A 17,496-nucleotide genomic window follows, 5' to 3' on the forward strand; every position below is an offset into this window, starting at 1 on the left:
ACAGCTTGAAAAGTAATGCCTTTAGAACTGAAAAATTCATCTCTGAATTCACAGTGTCACCTTTTGTCATAACTGCTGCTGTGGTTAGCACGTTTTTCATTTAGCTGTGCCCCAATGTGTTGCGCTTTGTTTGTGATATGAGAGTGATCTAGACCTGCTGTGTGATTTCAGGTTTCTGCACTGAAGAACAGATTGAAGAAAGTCTCTACAACCACTGGAGATGGTGTTGCAAGAGCGTTTCTAAAAGCACAAGCAGCTTTCTTTGGGAGCTACAGAAACGCCCTGAAAATTGAACCTGTAAGTAGGCAATTAGTTGGCATAAGATGTAAATCTGCAACTGTGGTGGAGAAAAAGCCTAACAATTCAAAGTGGAGCATAACCCACTTTTCCTAAGGCCAGCGTGGTGGCTCTTTGGCTGACTAGTAATGAAAACAGTGTTCAGGTCTCCAAAGTGAAAAGAGGTGCCACAAGCATAGATCCATCACATAGGGAAAAACATTCCCATGGAAAGATATGGGTGTTGCTTGGTTTTGAAGGCAGTCAAATTAGAGGAGAGATGGTAAATAAATTAATGATCATAAAAGACTAGTGCAGAGCTGACCATCCCCTCCTCTGCAAAACCCATCTCTTCATTATGTCTCTGTATTAAAAGGTGGTGTATTTGGCATTCTCTTGCTCTTTGAAGATTAATGAAAAGATCTGGCCTGCAGACATGTGATAAACTTAATTTTAGCCATGATGTTAAATGGTTACATGGCCAGAAGTTGGACTGTGGGTATAGTGTTTCTTGAGGATTACAGTAGCTAAAGTCTCTCTAGTACTGCAGTTTGTCTTGTTATTTTTAAAGCCAGAAGGAAAACATAGCTCAGCCTGACTTTTAAACCGCCCAGTTATCACCATCAAATGAGTATCATTTCAGCCATTCAGATTCAGGTTTCAAAAATTACTTTTCAAGTCAGCACAAGTCCTTCCACATCTTACTGGGGGAATCTGTGTGTGTGGAAAAAAACAAAATTGTATTGACTTGGATGTGTATGTCTGGGTGTAAGAACTGGCTTTTTAAAGCATCTCAGGTGAAATCATGAGGGGATTTAAAATGGGGACCATATAAATGACAAAGATGGAAGCAGCGAGGCGCTCTGGCTGTGAGCCTCCTTTATCCCTGCTGGGGAGACACCGACTCCCCTCCATCCCTGCAGGCTTCCTTGTTCTCCAGTGCTCCTCCCTGTAGTTGCCAGGCAACTCTGGGAATATTGGTGTATGCTTTGCCTGGATGTGTGTGTGAGATTAACTAGTTAAGGGGTTTATGAAGGAAAATAAAAATTTAAATTGCTGTTCTGGAAATACCATCTGGTATTTTGAAGGCTGAATGTTAAAGATGAACATTTGAAATGAGTTGACAGTGGCACGCCCCTAGAAAGTGCAACTTTGAGGGACAGCTAACCTGAGTAAGTTGCAGAAATGGTTTGGTTTGCTTATCATTCCATCAAAGAAAACTTGTAAATATAGCTGCACAAATATATCATAAAATTCACTTTAATAATCAGGAAGTGGAAAATCTCAGGGCTTTCCTTTCTAAGGCTTTTTGTAAATCAATAGTTTGATTTGTGATTATACCTTTCAATATTAAGATTTAGATAAAGCAAATTCACAGGTGTTTTGTGTTAATTTATCACCTTCACATGGAGTAAGTACAGGGCATTAAGCAATACCAAACATGAGATGGTTCTTTACAATTCATGTCCTATAACTCCAGAAACCTGACTGTTCATTTGAAATCATCAATAAGTAGAAAATAAATCCAAAGAAATGGCAGCTTTTCGTCCTTTCATAGTTTCTGTCTCATAATTGAATTTCATAGACTATCTCATTGGTATGAGCTGACTTTTCAGGATAAATGGTGTGAATCTCTTTTTTATTATTCTGTGTAGGCCCAGAATGTGTCACTGAGCAGGCTCTACATTCACATGGTTATACTTTAGCATAGTAAGAGCTCTTACTCTGTTCAGAGGCTTTTACTCTAGAGATACAAGGTTGTGTAATTTACTTACAAGCAGAACACTCCAATGAGTTTCTGTTGCCATGAACTTTCTGAGGCCTTTGCTCACTAGAAATTGCATGAAAAAACATATCCAGGTATACAGATGGCATGCATAATAACAACAGTAATATTTACTTGGCAAGGTACCTGCTGCAACGCTGTTTCCTACGGTGTTTCCCATAGCTGCACTGAGCCAGGTTTGAATGCAGAGGAGTATCTGCTGGGTGGGATGTGCTTACAGCCCCACAAAGCTCCGTTGCTATGAAGTCCAGTCAAGCCCAGCAGCAGCTGGGTGTTCACTGGGCTGTACTGTGGCAGATTATCCTGATGCACATGGCTTAAATGTATACCAGTGGCACCAGCAAGAACATTTTGTTCACTCGAATGACTTTCCTTCAAATTGCCAGGTTTTTTTGTTGTTTGCAGAGGGAGTGTTTTTATCTCTTCTAAATATTTAATTCGCTCAAGTAGGTCACCTTTAGCAGAACAATCTGTGTGAATACGAGGTGTGTGTAAAGGTGCATGGTAGGACTGAGCAGTTGGGGGATGTTGGGATGCGAGGCTCAGATTTTCGGGACGGGAGCCGTGGCCGTGCACTTTCTTCTGCTGACACCTAGTGGTGCCAGGCATTCCTGCCGGACTGTCCCGGTGTTCGTGAGGAACAACCCCCCACACCTGTGGGTCGAGGTAAGCTCCGGGTGGGCCGGCCCAGAGCAGCCGCGTGTGGGTGTGAGCCAGCGGGATGTGCTGCTGCTGCAGCCTCAGCCCTGTGGGGTTTGTGCCCCCTCGCTGTGGGAGCTGCTCTCCAGGCTCTGCTGGGGTGCACTGGCATCCCAGAGGACAAGAGGTGTGCCTTTCTCTGGCACTGCAGCGCTTCTGACGGGGCTCGTACTTGTAGGAAACCACGGGATTACATCCTGTTACTGTGTTAGAAATACTCCTCGGTGAGCTACACCTTTCACGTGGCACTGGCACCATGAGCACTCATACCTCCTTGCATGCAGTGGGAAGTACTGAGGATAAGTGAATCTCTTCAGTTAAGCATCAGTTAATTCTCTTTGTCTTCCTGGTTAATTGCTCAGTCTTATTCAGATTTCTTTGCCTGAGCAACCATTAGTTGTAAACTGGACAATTTCTGGTTATTTGAATTGTTCTGAATTGATTTGGTTTAAATTTAACCTAAATATTCCTTGATGCATCCACTTAAGAGTAAGCAGGAAATCTGAGGCAGAGTCATTGTGCTTTTCTCTCTCCATGCTTTTCATGTGCTTCCATTGCTGAAGATAGTTTTTAATTTGTGAACTGCTGATCTTAATATGAAACTACTTATTGAAACTCACAGATATTTTATATACTCCGGTTTTTGCATTGCTTTACCTGTACTACACTGGTGGAGGAATGTGTGTTATGTGCACATTACTGCCTAAGTTTGGTTGTCCTGTCAAAGGCTGATAATTTATATTTGGATTTTAAATAGACTACTAATTTTCCTAATTGTAACATTGATAGGGATTTTCTCATGATAAAATTCAGTTTGAGCAATGGTGGGGGAAGAAACCATTATGAATAGCAGGAAAAAAGTTTTTTTCTTTTTCAACATAACATTCAATTCAACTTAAGGAGATAATTAATGCATTAAATGTTTTATAGGAATCGCTCAGACACAATAAATGCCTTAAGCAGTTCCAGATTCACAAGATCAGAGTCAGAAAAGTAGATGATATTTGGTGCAGAGTGGAAAAGCAAATGCCAGATGATTCAAAAAGGAAATTTTGTTGGAATGTGTGTGCAGCAATATAAAGCAAGTGCATGCTACGTACTGGTGCATAATTCATTTTGCAAAGGCTTTGTAGCATTCAGTGCTTTATCTACTATGAAGTATGATTGTTGCCATGGTGAATTATTTTTAAAGTTATTCAGAGGAAGAGTAAATAGTCATTTCCAACTCCCAGTAATTGCCACATCCCAGTTCCTTCCTCTCCATGGCCATCCTCTGCCTAGCTTCTTTTCCTTGCATGTATATTTTAAAGGCACACACTGCATGCAGAGTAGATACTTCGCTGTCACCAGAACTGTCTCCACAGTTCAGAGCTTCAGGAGTGTTTGTCCATCTGTAGAAAATAGGAAGAAGGATGATCCCTAATGCTTCTGTAACTTGTGCACAGACCTGTTAAAACGAACCCCAAGCTGTAGGAGAAACAGTGAGCAGAATCTTGTTAAATAGAACTTTTTGTTTTACTTGAAGTTTTGTTGTGTTCTGTTTAAAGTCAGTGCTGATGTATAGCATCATATAGGAATTTTCTCTCACCCATCTTTACTTTTTTCTTGTTCAAGTGGTTGGGCTCTCAAATGTCTGCCTGTAAGAGACAATCTAGGGGTGCCTAAATGACAGTAGTTTCTAAATGTCATCCTGGTGACTTTACGGACAGGTAGGAGTAGACAATGAGAATGGCACTGACAGTGTAAAATCTGATTTTTTGTGATAAAAATGGACATAAATTGAGTTTCTGTACATCCTGGAACTGAAATTTAAGGCTTTTTTCTTCCTACTCTGAAGATTCTGTGTTTTGGGACATTTTAAAGACCCAAGGTTTCAGCAACCTCCCTTAGAAGCCACCTGTAACTATTGCTGTGTTTTACCATCTCTGGGAAGTGCTGAATTCACAGTCACTGACTGGAAAAGATTTAGTGGGGAAACACAGTTTTGTTTGTTTTCTGTGTGATGTTTGTTTTCATTTCAATTCTGTTGCTGTTTCCTCTCTGAGCCTTACTGTTGCTATAGACAAATTTCTGCTTTTGCTGTTTTAAACCTTAAAAATGGTTCTTTTTCTAACAAGCAGTTACTGTTCTTCAAAATGTCATTTATTATTCTACATCTAAGTCTGTTGAGATATACATATGTTAATGAACCTGAAAAGACATTTTCTTTAATCTCTTCTAGCAGTCTGGTATGTAGTAAATAGAATTGTTTTGTAATTTCCAAACTGTTGTAAGATCCTGTGTTATCTAATTCTGTATGCCATGTTAAGGGGAGGGGGAACCTAGGATTCTGAGGGGAAGGTAATAAAAAAGTAAAATTTGAGAAAGTTAATACGACGCTCTGCTGATTATGGTGTTTCTGCCTGGAAGGGTGCAGGCAAACTTTCCCTGTCCATCATACATGTTAAAGTAAAACTCCAGCAAAACCCAAATGAAAGCAAAAGTAGCAGGCACAGCCCCCCTAAAATCCATCGTGGGAATGGTTTGGGATGTAGGAAGTTTGCCCAAAGTAAAGGAGGGGTGCTCTGCACCTCGCTGTGCAGCAATAGCAGAAACAGGAATTTCCTTCGAGTGTGGTGTCAGAATGCTGCTGTGCACAGGTCTGCTTTGAGATTATTCATGTTTACCTGCTTCATGCTGGTGTTTAGGGTTTTGTGGTCTCTTAGTTTTTGGAACCTGTGAGCAATCTGAGAGCTCTCAGATTGTGTTGTCTCAGTAACTTTGCAGCCCCCATAGAAGTTGTGTGTTCAGCCGTCAGCCTGGATCAGGTCACTCTGCATCTTCTGTGGTGGTGCTGCAGAAATAAAAGGAGCTTTGTTCCAAAGCCTCTCAATCTCCCCGTTCCAGGGCAGGCTGTGCAGGGAGCAGCAGTCTGTGCTCTCTCAGCTTTGCTGTGAGAGGATTTGGATATTCACTTCCTTGGCTCTGCCTCTCACACCTGATTCTGGGGTTTGTGCTATTTGATGCACTTGGTTTTGCTTCTTCTCAATTTGTTTCAAGCCTTTGGTTGTTTGTTTTAGGCTGCCTCTTGCCTGTGTTTTCACTGCGTTGTCTCCTGATACTTCAGTTCTAATTGTGAGTGCACAGCCTCGTGCAAATGCCTCTGTGCAGCAGAACTTGAAGATATTTCCTGAACTAATAAAGCGCAGGGGACTTGGGGGGAACAAGACACATAAACAAACACCAAACAGAAAATAACATCACCCTTGAATTCAGCTTCTGTGTGAGGCGCTCAGCGACTGTGTGTTTTTTCAAATGAGCTGTTGTATCTGGTATTAGGAAAAAAAACCACCAACACACAGAAACCCATGAAAAACCCCACCCCAAGGACCTTTCAGGCAGGCAGGCAAGGAGTGAACATTCTCTGTAGTGTGAGCAGCTGTACGACTGAAGAGAAAATATCACTTCCCTTGACAGAAGATGGTGGAAGAGATTTTGGGATTTGGATTTGTAAAGTAGTCTTCAGTGTCAGATAAAGTAGATGAAATCATGATAAAAATTAAAGTGTTTAATCGGGTTAGAACATAATAGAGAAGTCATGCCACTCTGGGCTTTCATGGTGTATATTTTGTATGAATGGGAGTGGTACCAAAGGGGGCAGGTGAAAGGCAGGGAATCCCAGTTAGCTGTAAGGATATGCAGAGCTGGGCGCTAGAGCTCCTGCAGTGTCACCTGGCATGCGGTGGGGCCGAAGGCAGAGGGAGCCCTTTGCTGGTGAGCCAGGACTGACAGCGCAGTGTGGGAGATTGTGACACTGCCCTGGGGCTCTGGGAGCCCCGTGTGCGCACTGGGAAACTCCCAGGGGACCGAGGCCCCTTTCTGCTCTGCCTCGTGCATGGCATCAGGGAGCTGGGCAGCTGCTCTTCACACAGAGCATTGCTTTTGCTATGGGAAGGCATTAGTGAAAAACGTTCTGGCTCATGGCCAAAACGCTGCATAGACAAAATTTAGTCCCACACTGAGGACCTGTTTATTCTGTTTTGGGGAACACAAAAACGTAAACTCTGCAGAGGGCTGATAAGTAAATTGCTCTTTAAAACACACAGTACTTCAATCTGGTAAAACGTCAAATGTAAACATTCTGTCCTTTCTTATCTTTTTCTAATTTAATTCATTGTTTTCTGAGCCTTTCATTCAGTCAGTAGCAGCTTTGGCAGTGACAGATATTCTATTGTGACTGAAATATGCATTTTGTAAGTCATAACTTGGTATTTAAATAAACTGTATATGTACAGCATGCAAGATTTATGCAGAGCACAGCTGGAGGTATTCTGCTCAGAATTCCTATGGTTTAAAATGTCTCTTTCAAGTTTGAAAATGTGTTGTGAAGTAGATACCATTATGATAATTGGAAGTTCAGCTTCTCTGTCTTGCCCTATTATTTTTTTTAATACAATTAACACATCACACACATTTCACCTGGTCTCTCCTCATTTACCTCTGACACTTCCTTGATATTTATTTAGACACATGTGGTGTCTTTGCTTTGAACTCAATAGTTGGTATAGTCACTAGATTTTTTTAAATAAACATTTTTCTCATTTAGAGATATACAATTAGTTTGCACTGCTAGAAAAAGGTATACATATTGATGTCAATTTAAATCTTTTACTTATTTGTTAGATGATCAGGACATAAATTGTATAAAGATTGTAAAGAAAACTGTGATTACTCTCGAATCAAAATACCTGCTGTGAAGTTGCAGAAGCAGCTCATTTATTATAGTTCTCATGAGAAAACAGTACAGAGCAGATATGCACAAAGCTGTCTAGAGAAGAAATTAAATATATATATGAATAATACATTTAATTTAGAATTGCTGTATTTTCTTTCAGGTAGCATAAAGGTGAAGCACAAATCTCAATGTTTAGTGTGAAATAAGCTTTATTCTTCTGGAGACAGTAGCAATGCTTTTGTTTCTGATGACAAAACAAAAGAGTAAATTTTGGTTTTAAAATATAATCAGAATTTTAAACTGGAATTAATAATATGCTGTTGACATAGTTTTTAAGTAAAATAATGTATGTGGTATGCTGTGTTATGTGATATGTATCGAACTGTCAGCAACATAATACCTGTGGCCTCCAGAAGACAATTACAAATTATATCAGATTTATCATTTTGAAGGGGGAAAAAAAAGGGAGATCTGACTCATCACATTTCTGTGATCCAGGAGAAAAGAGTATGAAAATATCATTAGATGTATTTCATTTGTGGCAATTATGCTTGGAGTTTTAAGAAGGAATAAGTTCAAAATCCAGCCTAAGCTTGATCTTCACAATAACACAGGAAATTTTTCTGGATTATTTCAAAAATTTCAGCTGCACTTTGGAGTGAACTGGGGCTGTGATTTTGCAGAGTTCCTGTTCACTGTCCTTTCCTTTGATAGCTGTTTCCGTAGGATTTTCAGTAACTGTATTACTGGAGATGTCTGACATTTGTAAATTAGTTTATTACAGGAAAAAGGTATCATCCACCAACTAAGAATTCATTTGCTTTGTCTTAAAATGGAAGTGATCAACTGTAAGCTTTTCAGGCCCAGGGCTTCTGACTGAAAGCTTAGAAGATCCTCTGCAGAGGGAGTTTTTTGCCTTGGTGGGGGCTGTGGCTGGAGGCTGGGCTGCAGAGCCCCCGGGACAGGCCTTTGCACAGGACATCCAGCTGCAGGGGTGCTGAAGGAAACCAGGGGGGTCTTTCAAGGTACCTTGCACTTGGACTTCTAGATTTCAAAATGCACATTAAAAATTACCTCTGTAAAATACTCCTTAGAAGAATGTGTGTGTATATATATATATATACTTTTTTTTTAATGAAATCATTCTGTAGTAAAATATTTCAAGTCCTGGCTAAGCTGTAAAGCTTAGGGCTGATAAACAAAGCATCTGAAGCCAAATGGCCCCTTAGCTAACCCCAATTAAAATAAAGATTTCATTGCGCTCTGTCCTGACAGAGAGGGAACATATTGTTGCCTTTAAGGGAGTTTGGTTTAGTTAATGAAAGAATTTGTTTCATTTTTTCAAACACAGAACCTAATTAAATAAGTTTCAACTTGACTTGTAGTTGAGGACATTTTAACTCCTTGAAGTTTACTCTTGTGTCCAAGTGTAGTTGTCTTTTGAATAATTCCTGATGCAGTATTTAGCTTAGTGATTTATATAATAAGAAATTTTGTGGTAGAGCTCATGTAACTGCCTATTAAATATCTATCATAAATATATGTTGTTGACTCCTAAAGTGTTAAAGTTGTTATCAACATTACATTATTTTGATGTATTACATTAATTTGGCATCAAGTGTGACTCAGAGCTAGTAACTAATACAATATTCTTAGAAGTACTGTGGAAATGAAGATGCCAGGAGTTTGCTTTTAAAAGCTGCAGATTATATATGTACTTTGCTTACTCCTGGTGCTCAAGGAAAAGAAAAATATACCAAAGAATTATTTAGGTGAAGCTCTCCAAGCAGTAGTTAAAGTCTGTATGTCCAGAACTCTTTGTCTTAGAGAGGATTAATGGTGAAATGAAAGCAATTTCTGAGGATTATATGTGTGATTAGTTTGCCTTTCCTTAGGATCTGTCTGTACTTGTATGGATAAAGCTCATCCCCCATTTGGCAACCGATAATTTATTACATGTTCTCAACATATTCTCAAGAATATATGAAAAATAGAGAGCACTTCTATCTAAAGATACCTTGTTACACATGAGAATATTTTACTTGAAAGCAGTCAAGAATGGGAAAGCTGTTGCTTACCTATATTTCTTGCCTAAAACCTGAGGGGTGTTGAATGGCTGCTGGTTTTACTGCCTGACAGTAAAACCAGAGGAGATTTTGGACAGGGATGGTGCTGTTTGGCTCTGCTGTCTATGCTTGGTCACAGGATACCTGGAATTAACAGCACCTAAACCAGCATTTACACAAAGGGAGGAGGCTTGGAAATTATTTGTTACTGAAACTGAGGCTAACCAAGGGACTTCATGCTTAAAGGAACGTTTTTAGCTGTAACGAGTATGTCAGTATTTTCCCCAAATGTATCTAACAAACTCCAAATCTGTTCTGTTCTGGAGCAGTGGCCTGCAGTGCACAGGGAGGAGCGCTTGATTGAAGAACATCCACATGTGCCCCCTCATCTGGGGATTTTAGGCTATGGATGGAGTGTGTGTTCTCTTCCAAATGCCACTCAGTCACATGTTCTCCTTTACATGCTTAGTGGATTTGCAGTCCAGCTCTTTTCCGATGAGTTTTCAGGTGAGCAGTGAAGCTGTTTCCAGTAAAGGACATTTGATTTCTCTGAGTCAGGGTCATTCCCAAAACCCTTGACTATTTCTGCTTCAGGTCTGTGTGACTGTTGCCTTCAACTGTGGAGGTAAATGATACTCAAAAAATTCCTGCCTCTGAGAGGAAATTAGTAGTTTTATTTATGGATAAGTAACAAATTTAGGAGGGGCGTGCAGGGGCATTTTAGTTGAAAAAGAGTGTTCTTTGGTGTGGGTGTGAACATGAATGAAATGAAGGGTTAGGTGGTACTGAGGTCCTAAAAATCTCTGATTTATTTGGCATATGTTACAGATCCTGAAGTAACTGAAACGCAGTGCTGCTCTTTTCTCTTCTGTGAATTTCTGTAGATCATTATAATTGCGTTGTGTTTCAGAAATCTCAATAGTTGCCAAATGTAACCAAAAATAAAGCATCGCATCCAGCCGGAGTTCCAGATATCCTCACTCTGCCCTAAAGCCATGTTTCCCAGCCATTATCTTGTCATAGCTTATTGTGCTCAATTTTAATTAAATGTTAATAGCAATTTTGCAGTCAGAACTGACATGAAAGTTTTCCAAAGATTATTATACCCACAGGATATCTTTATTATGTGTTTTTCTTGTTTCTCCTTTTTTATCTTGTCCAAGCCCTGTTCTTTGGAAAAGTCTTTGGTGATGGAGAACATGAAACAAAAAATGCTGCAGTGTCTTGACTGACAAGGATTGCTTTACAAGGACTCATCAATTGAATTTTGCATTCTTCAAGAACATCAAAAACTTCCATGTTTTATAAGGATCTTGGGGTTTATTTGATTTTCCTTAGTGTGGTGTATACACTGAGTGTTCTCCATTTAGGTTTCAACATACAGATGCCGAATCTTTAAATACAGAAAGGGCTTGTGCAGTGCTGCAACCTGTAGTTCTTGTGTCTCTTGTGTCTCTGCCTTTAAGGATGGTGTGTTCTTGAATGGTATGCACAGCTTATACTGTTGGATGTTGGATCACTGGTTTTTATTGCTGTATAGGCAGCCCTGTAGTATTAATTGCTTGTCAAATCCCTAAGAAATAACAGATTAATGTGCTTGATCACAGTGCCCTGTTTAGAAGCTGCAGTTTGCCCCTGTCCCCAGCCTCTCCATGTAACACAATTACAGATGTGCATTCAGGACATTTAGTGGATTGCATTTCATTAATACAATTTGAGCAGACAATACCAAGTTGCTGTCGGGCTGTGCTGACAGCTAATTACTGAAATGAAGGGTCTGCATGGCTAAGGAACAATGGAGCATGTCTCAGGGACAGGAAAGCAGCACAGAAATAGTGCCACATCTTGGAATCACTCCTCTGGACAGTTTGCTGTGTCTGCAGACCAGCTTTTGTCACTTATCTGATCATGGTGGGGAGTTACACTTCAGGGAAACAAAGGTTGTTACTGTTGATGAGAACACAATGTAGTTCTGGTTTGCCCTTCCCTCTGCTTAATTCAGACACTTGTACCTATTTACCCATCTGCTGGCCACACTTGCCTCTTGCTTACAGACACCACTGCATGTTTTCCCCACACAATGTCCAGTCTGCTTATTTGAATAGCAGGGATACTGTGAATGTCAGTCAATTTTGTGGCATTATTTGTAGGGAAAGCTCTCACTGACAGTTTGGAGGAAGATCAGGAGTGACTCCTCATAGTGTCTTCCAGTATAAGAAACCACAGGCAGTCAAGTGGGGTTTGTAATAGCAAAGGTACAGAAGAAACAAGGAGTGTTCTATGTAGGATAGGCAATCCTGCCAAGCAGTTGATCAAGTGATACTGAGGAAGCTTGTATTGGGTTGGGGGAAACCGGAGAGATACTCAGGAAAGCCTTGGTTCAGATTTGTTTGATGTGCAGGCACCCCCTTAACCAGCACTTCTGGACCTGTCCAGAAACTCCTTGTGTGTTCTTCTAGAGCAGGGGAAGCTGAAGCACAGGGTGTTCACTACTGGGCAAGGGGCATATCTCAGGGCATTTGTAAAACCTCTGATGGGGTTTGGTCTTTACGGTATATCTGCGGAATTATTAAATATAATGGGAGGCTGACTACAAAGCAATTTTATCATCCAGTTCATTCATATGACATCTCTGTTGTAAGACAAGGTGCTACTTATTGTTGGAGATATTTTTTCTATTGATGCTCAGAGAGCTCTTAGATTACCATTGTGGCTTATCTGTATCCTGATGGTAACAAGAGCCAGTGGCACTTCTCAGCAATTTATGTTATTTAGTCTGTTCATCTCCAAGTCCACAGGTGACATGGAAATAGCAAATATTCTATTTCTTGTTGAAATGAAATTGAATCTTAAAATTTTTTGATTCAAATCTGCTGCTTAGTTGGAGAAAAAAGGTACAGTAGCAGGTTGCCAGTAAAGGGTCTGTTCTGCTTGATGAACTCAAGAATTCATGTTGAGGTGCTGCAATAGTTTGCTGTTTTTGCAATTCATTTTATGAAACAAGTTCCAGATTGAGCCCTACTTCCATGTATTCTCTCTCCATGGAAATTATGTCCTTTCCTCATTTCAAATTAGGTGAGTACAATGAAATTCTTATTTTACATATTTATTAACAAGGCTTTCATCCCCGTGGTATTGTAACTACCCTCAGTACTCTATGCAAAGAAATTACACAGAGAACTCACAAACCTTCAGGAGATACATGTAGTCACTCTTTTTCAAGCATTACTGCTGCTGTCTGTGTTATTCTTACGCGTTGCTCTGTCAGCCCTTATTCTGTGCCCTTCCTTTCCAGAAGCTGTCGGTAGCACTGATTTTTTTCTGTTTCTTAATTCTGAAATAAATCACATTAATGTCCTCATGCGATGTTTGAATCTCATTGGATATTAATTGTTAGAAAATTATGAGTGAATGAATGATATCAACTGTGATGTCTGGTGCATAGAGGGTTAAGTAATTTTTAGTCTCACCAAAAAGTATTTGGTCAGGTACTCAGGTGCTGGAAATTTTCTTAGCAACATCAGTCACCTAGGAACATGATCATCTGCTGTTCTGGGGTGGAGATTACAGAGCTTAATGATTAGCTTCTATAAGCTGCAGCTGATGCCAGACTCTACCCCCTTTACACCTAATTAGCCTCATTAATGAGCTCTTCTGCTCTCCACAGAGAGGGCTTCCTCCTCAGAATAGGAGGTAAAAATACTTCACCCAGGTAGATGTGCTGAAACCTTTAATTATTGCCCACACCTGCAAAGCGTTGTGTGTCTGAGGGCAATATTGCTTCCCGAAACTGCTTATTTACAGTGACCACAGCACCCAGCATTAACCCTTTAGCGCCAGCAGAACTGCTTTGAACCTTTGGAGTATTTACAGGGTGTGGAAACATAGGCAGTTGCAAATTTAATGCTTAATTAAGTTGGATGTGATCTGGGGGGGAGACGGTTTGTATGTGATGAAAATGTTTTAAAAAGTTTCTGAGTATTTTGTTTAATCCCAAAAAAATGAGCTGAAATTGCTGTTGCGTGTCAAATAAAGCAATAGCAGGACTCAGAGCATGGTTAGACAAATGCTGTTCTTTAAATGAGCAACTTCTGTGTTTGAAGCAATGTAATTTAGTGCTGCTAAAATGGAAACATGGGAAAATACATTTGTAGTGATCAATGGAGCAGGCAGTAACTGTGCTAATGAAGTGTTCAGGGTGATTCTGAGCTGTAGCAATTCCTGGTCAATATGTGGTGTAGACTTTGGGAAATTTAGAACGTTATTGGTTATTAGCTGTGCTGCTCAGGCAGCTCTGTAACATTTTGCACGTGCATTTGTGTCCCAGCGTTGTACCCATGTCCCCAGTCAGAGCTGGTTGGTTGGTTAGGAGCTCTTTCCTCAGTTGCCAGCATTCCTGGAGTTCCTGCAGGCAGTGCCTGCTGTGAGCATTCCCAGCAGCCACGGTCAGGCTCTGTGTGCCACTGGCAAGAGTTGCTATTGGGTCAGTTCCATGGAGTGCTCTGCCTCGTGGGAGAGTGTTGGGCTGCAGGATTGTCTGAGGCTGCAGGCAGCTGCACTCACAAGCTGGGCATCTTTCTGAGGGAGTTTGGGGCAAGAAAGAATGTTTTCCTGGAAAGTTCATCTTCTAAAGTGAGTAGAAGACGATGTGTCTCCCACAAGGCATGGGCAGTGCCAGTGTGAATGAATGGGCTTTCCAGCCAAAGTGGTGGGATTTGGTGTATTTTAGTCAACTCTGCTTCCCTTGAAGGTGCTCTTAGCAGGCTGCTGAGCTAATGTGAACAGAAGTCTTTGAGTTAGAAAAGGCATTTGGAATGGAAAACATGTATTCATGTAACTGAAAATTATTACTTGAAAATAGGATCTCCAAGCTGTGAGGTCACCGCAATAAGAGGCATCATTATTAGCAATTCTTTTCTTATTATTATGAACAATTCTTTTGCATGTGTAGGGGAATATTTGCTTTATTAATAATTAAAACAGCATCAAACTTCCCCAGCCAAGATGGAATCACGCACTATGTGAATCACAGAAATTCCCATGCATTTTTCCAAGAATGCAGTTTGAACTGAATGCGGGGAAAAAGCATCGAAGTAAGTTTTAAGTATTTGCATCATATTTTATCAGTTGTTGCTGCCTCACATCCTCACGACGTAAATGGGATGGATGCACTGCCCGTGGACCCTTCTGGTGGTGCTTTGGCAGGGTCAGTTCCGTTTCCTTGGTGGAAGCCGGAGGTTTCAGGGCAGATGAGAAGGGCTTGTACGAGCTGCAGCGGATCTCTGAGGGCGCGTGGCGCGGAGGGGAGCGGAGCGGCGGTCCCTGCCCATCTGCTCCCTGTCAGAGCACGCAGCCGTGCAGCTGGCCCCGTGCCCCGGCCCGCCGGCTCCGGGCGCTCCCGCCTGGTCTCCACCGCAGCTCCGGGAGCCGCCGAACCGCTGCTCCCAGCCAGATGCTTCCCTGCACGTGGGCTCTAATTAGATGGCGTTTTCCCCCTCGCAGAGGAGTTGGGAATTTTGCATGGTTTCCATGTTGCGATAGGATGGGAGCTGGGAGGAGCCATGTGGCCCAACCTGACGGGGCTCCGCTTGGCGTGCGAGCCGTGGGTTTGCAGGAGTGCACGACAATTCATGGACAGAGCAAAGCGTGTGGGGAAAACGGAGAAAGGAAAAGCCTGCTTCCTTTTTGTCCTCACACTGGATGTCACTTCCTGGTTTTGAACATACCAGGGTGGAACTGGGGGACTAAGGCAGATCACAAGTCTGGCACTGACTGCTTGGAAGACCCAGCATACACAGGCTCTCAAAGCTGTGGCTTATTTTTCTTTATTCTTGTTTCTGCTTTTTAAAGAATTTAGACGAGAGCTGCAAGCTGCGAGATGCTGTACAGGAGAGCCTGGAAAATTCAAATCAAATCTAACCTGTAAAAATGGTACTTTCTAATATGTCTGGATCCTCAGCCTGTTGTGAGATGGGTCTTTTAGTGATCGAGGAGCTCTGGTGGAAGTGATAGAAGAGCAGTTGCTTTGATGATTATAGTGATGTGGTGTTTTCTGTGTCGTGCCTTCTCATGAGGTAAAATCTGTGCCTCTTTCTGACAATAAGTGACAAAATGGTAAAAGGAGAGTGAAAAGTTCTCATTTATTGTAGAAGTGAAATGCTTTCCTTTTCTCTCCTCCATCCCTGAGGGAAGGTGTCTTGGGCAGTTGTGTCCTGATGGCTCAGCTCTCTCTCTGGAGTGCCTTGGCAGGCATAGAACATACTGATGCTCTGGGACAAGCAGTGCAAATGCAAGTGGCTTTGGAGTGGCAGGCTCCAGCTGTCCCCAGGAGTGGATGCTGTGGCATCTCTGAGAGCATAGTGACCAAAGTGACTGAGTTACAGTCTCACCTCAGTGATAAATAACAGTGAGGACACGCGTGTGAGAGCATGGATGTCTTCATCATTGACCACTTAAGTTTCCCCAGAGACCTGTACATGACTCGGGCAGGAGGCAGTGGAACCTTTTCCCAGTGCTCCTAATCCAGGGCCCCTGGTGACCTCTCTCAGGGGACAGGATCTGCTCTAAGGTGAGTCTTTTCTGGCTGTGTTTTTCCATGGCAGTAGCTGAGGCTTCCTCACCAAGTTATGGAGTTGCATAACACGAGGACAGATCCAGCCTCGGTGAGTTCTGCTGGAGCGTTTCCTTTGCCAGTTCCTCTGTGGAGAGGGGGCACTGCAGGCCATGTTCTTACATCATGTACCTCAGTGCATCTGCCAGAGATTGGGTGTGTCTAACTCCATGCAAAATAATTTCATTCCATTCATCCATTTTATTTATAGAGTCAGGGGGTTTGTTACTTAGCTAAGAGAGCCTTTATGACTAAGGCTTCTCTCATGTTGCTTTAGTGAAGTTAAAAACAGTTTGTTCTCCTTCTGCATCTATATCAGCATCTAAATCTTACAGTAAAATATCTTGCTCTTCAAAAGAGCTGTTTATTGAACATGGTGTTGGGGATCTTGAGACAAAGGAGTCATTTGCATTGTGCACAAAAACATATTTTCAACATATTTATCTAGAATCTCATTGGTTGGGATGAGTTTGGACTTTTTACATGTATCTAAGAAATCAGGAGGAAGCAAAATCTTAACATCTGTGATCTTGAGGCATGTTGGTCATTTGTAAATCTTGCCCAATGATTTGTTACTTCTACAGAAATTCTTTTTTTCCCTACTTTAACAAAATACTTTGTATTCTATTGAATTTTAATAAATGAGGCAAAAATAGCTGCTGGTTTATCTGCTAGGCAATACTTTGTGTAGATTGTTTTTCCAAGCACACTTTTATATTTTGTCATAGTATAAAATAACTCATATAAAGAATTGCACTGCCGTTTTTCTCCTCTTCTGTATTGTCACTAATATTCCACAATAGTTAAAATAGAAAAGGGCCTTTTCATTGCAGGGACCCTGAATTGGCAGCTGCTTTGCATGCCAAACGTCCCAGCTTCAATGGGAGCATTGCTCATGGAATGATTGCAGAACCAGGCCCTGAAATTACCTTGCCAGCTAATGATAAAATCGCATGCAGGCCACAGGGGTTTTTGTGGAATAAATATAAGAGTGGAACAATATCCAGTACACATTATACCAGTAATTTAAAGCATATTCAGGACAAAGAGAGAGTTCCCAGTGCAGGCAGCATCATAGAGATTTGCTGTATCTGATAAAGATTAGGTTTCTCAGCTCATAATACCATACTATTACTTTCCTTTTGTTAGTCTTTCAACACCTACACTCCTGCATTGACACAATATCAAGTAGGAAGAGGAAGAATAGCCTTGTATTTAAGGGACTGAGCAGGGATTAAAGAAATTTCGGTTCTTTTCCCTGGCTCTGCCAGAGACTTTTGTGACCGTGTACAAGTTACTTATTATTTTCATGCCTCTATTCTTGATCTGTGAAATGGTGATTTTT

The 17,496-nt window shown here is 41.3% G+C and overlaps 1 protein-coding gene across 8 annotated transcripts in view; it reads left to right on the forward strand.

Annotated features, from left to right (window-relative positions):
• DENND1A (DENN domain containing 1A) overlaps window positions 1-17,496 on the forward strand; it is a 152,478-nt gene that overhangs the window by 95,735 nt on the left and 39,247 nt on the right. For all 8 annotated transcript variants that reach the window (XM_062505519.1, XM_062505520.1, XM_062505521.1 and 5 more), the window contains one exon: window positions 172-297. In XM_062505519.1, the coding sequence (XP_062361503.1) occupies window positions 172-297 (126 nt within the window). The remainder of the gene's footprint in view (window positions 1-171; window positions 298-17,496) is intronic.

The sequence above is a fragment of the Cinclus cinclus genome, chromosome 19 (genome assembly GCF_963662255.1).
Source record: "Cinclus cinclus chromosome 19, bCinCin1.1, whole genome shotgun sequence".
NCBI classification, from domain to species: domain Eukaryota; kingdom Metazoa; phylum Chordata; class Aves; order Passeriformes; family Cinclidae; genus Cinclus; species Cinclus cinclus.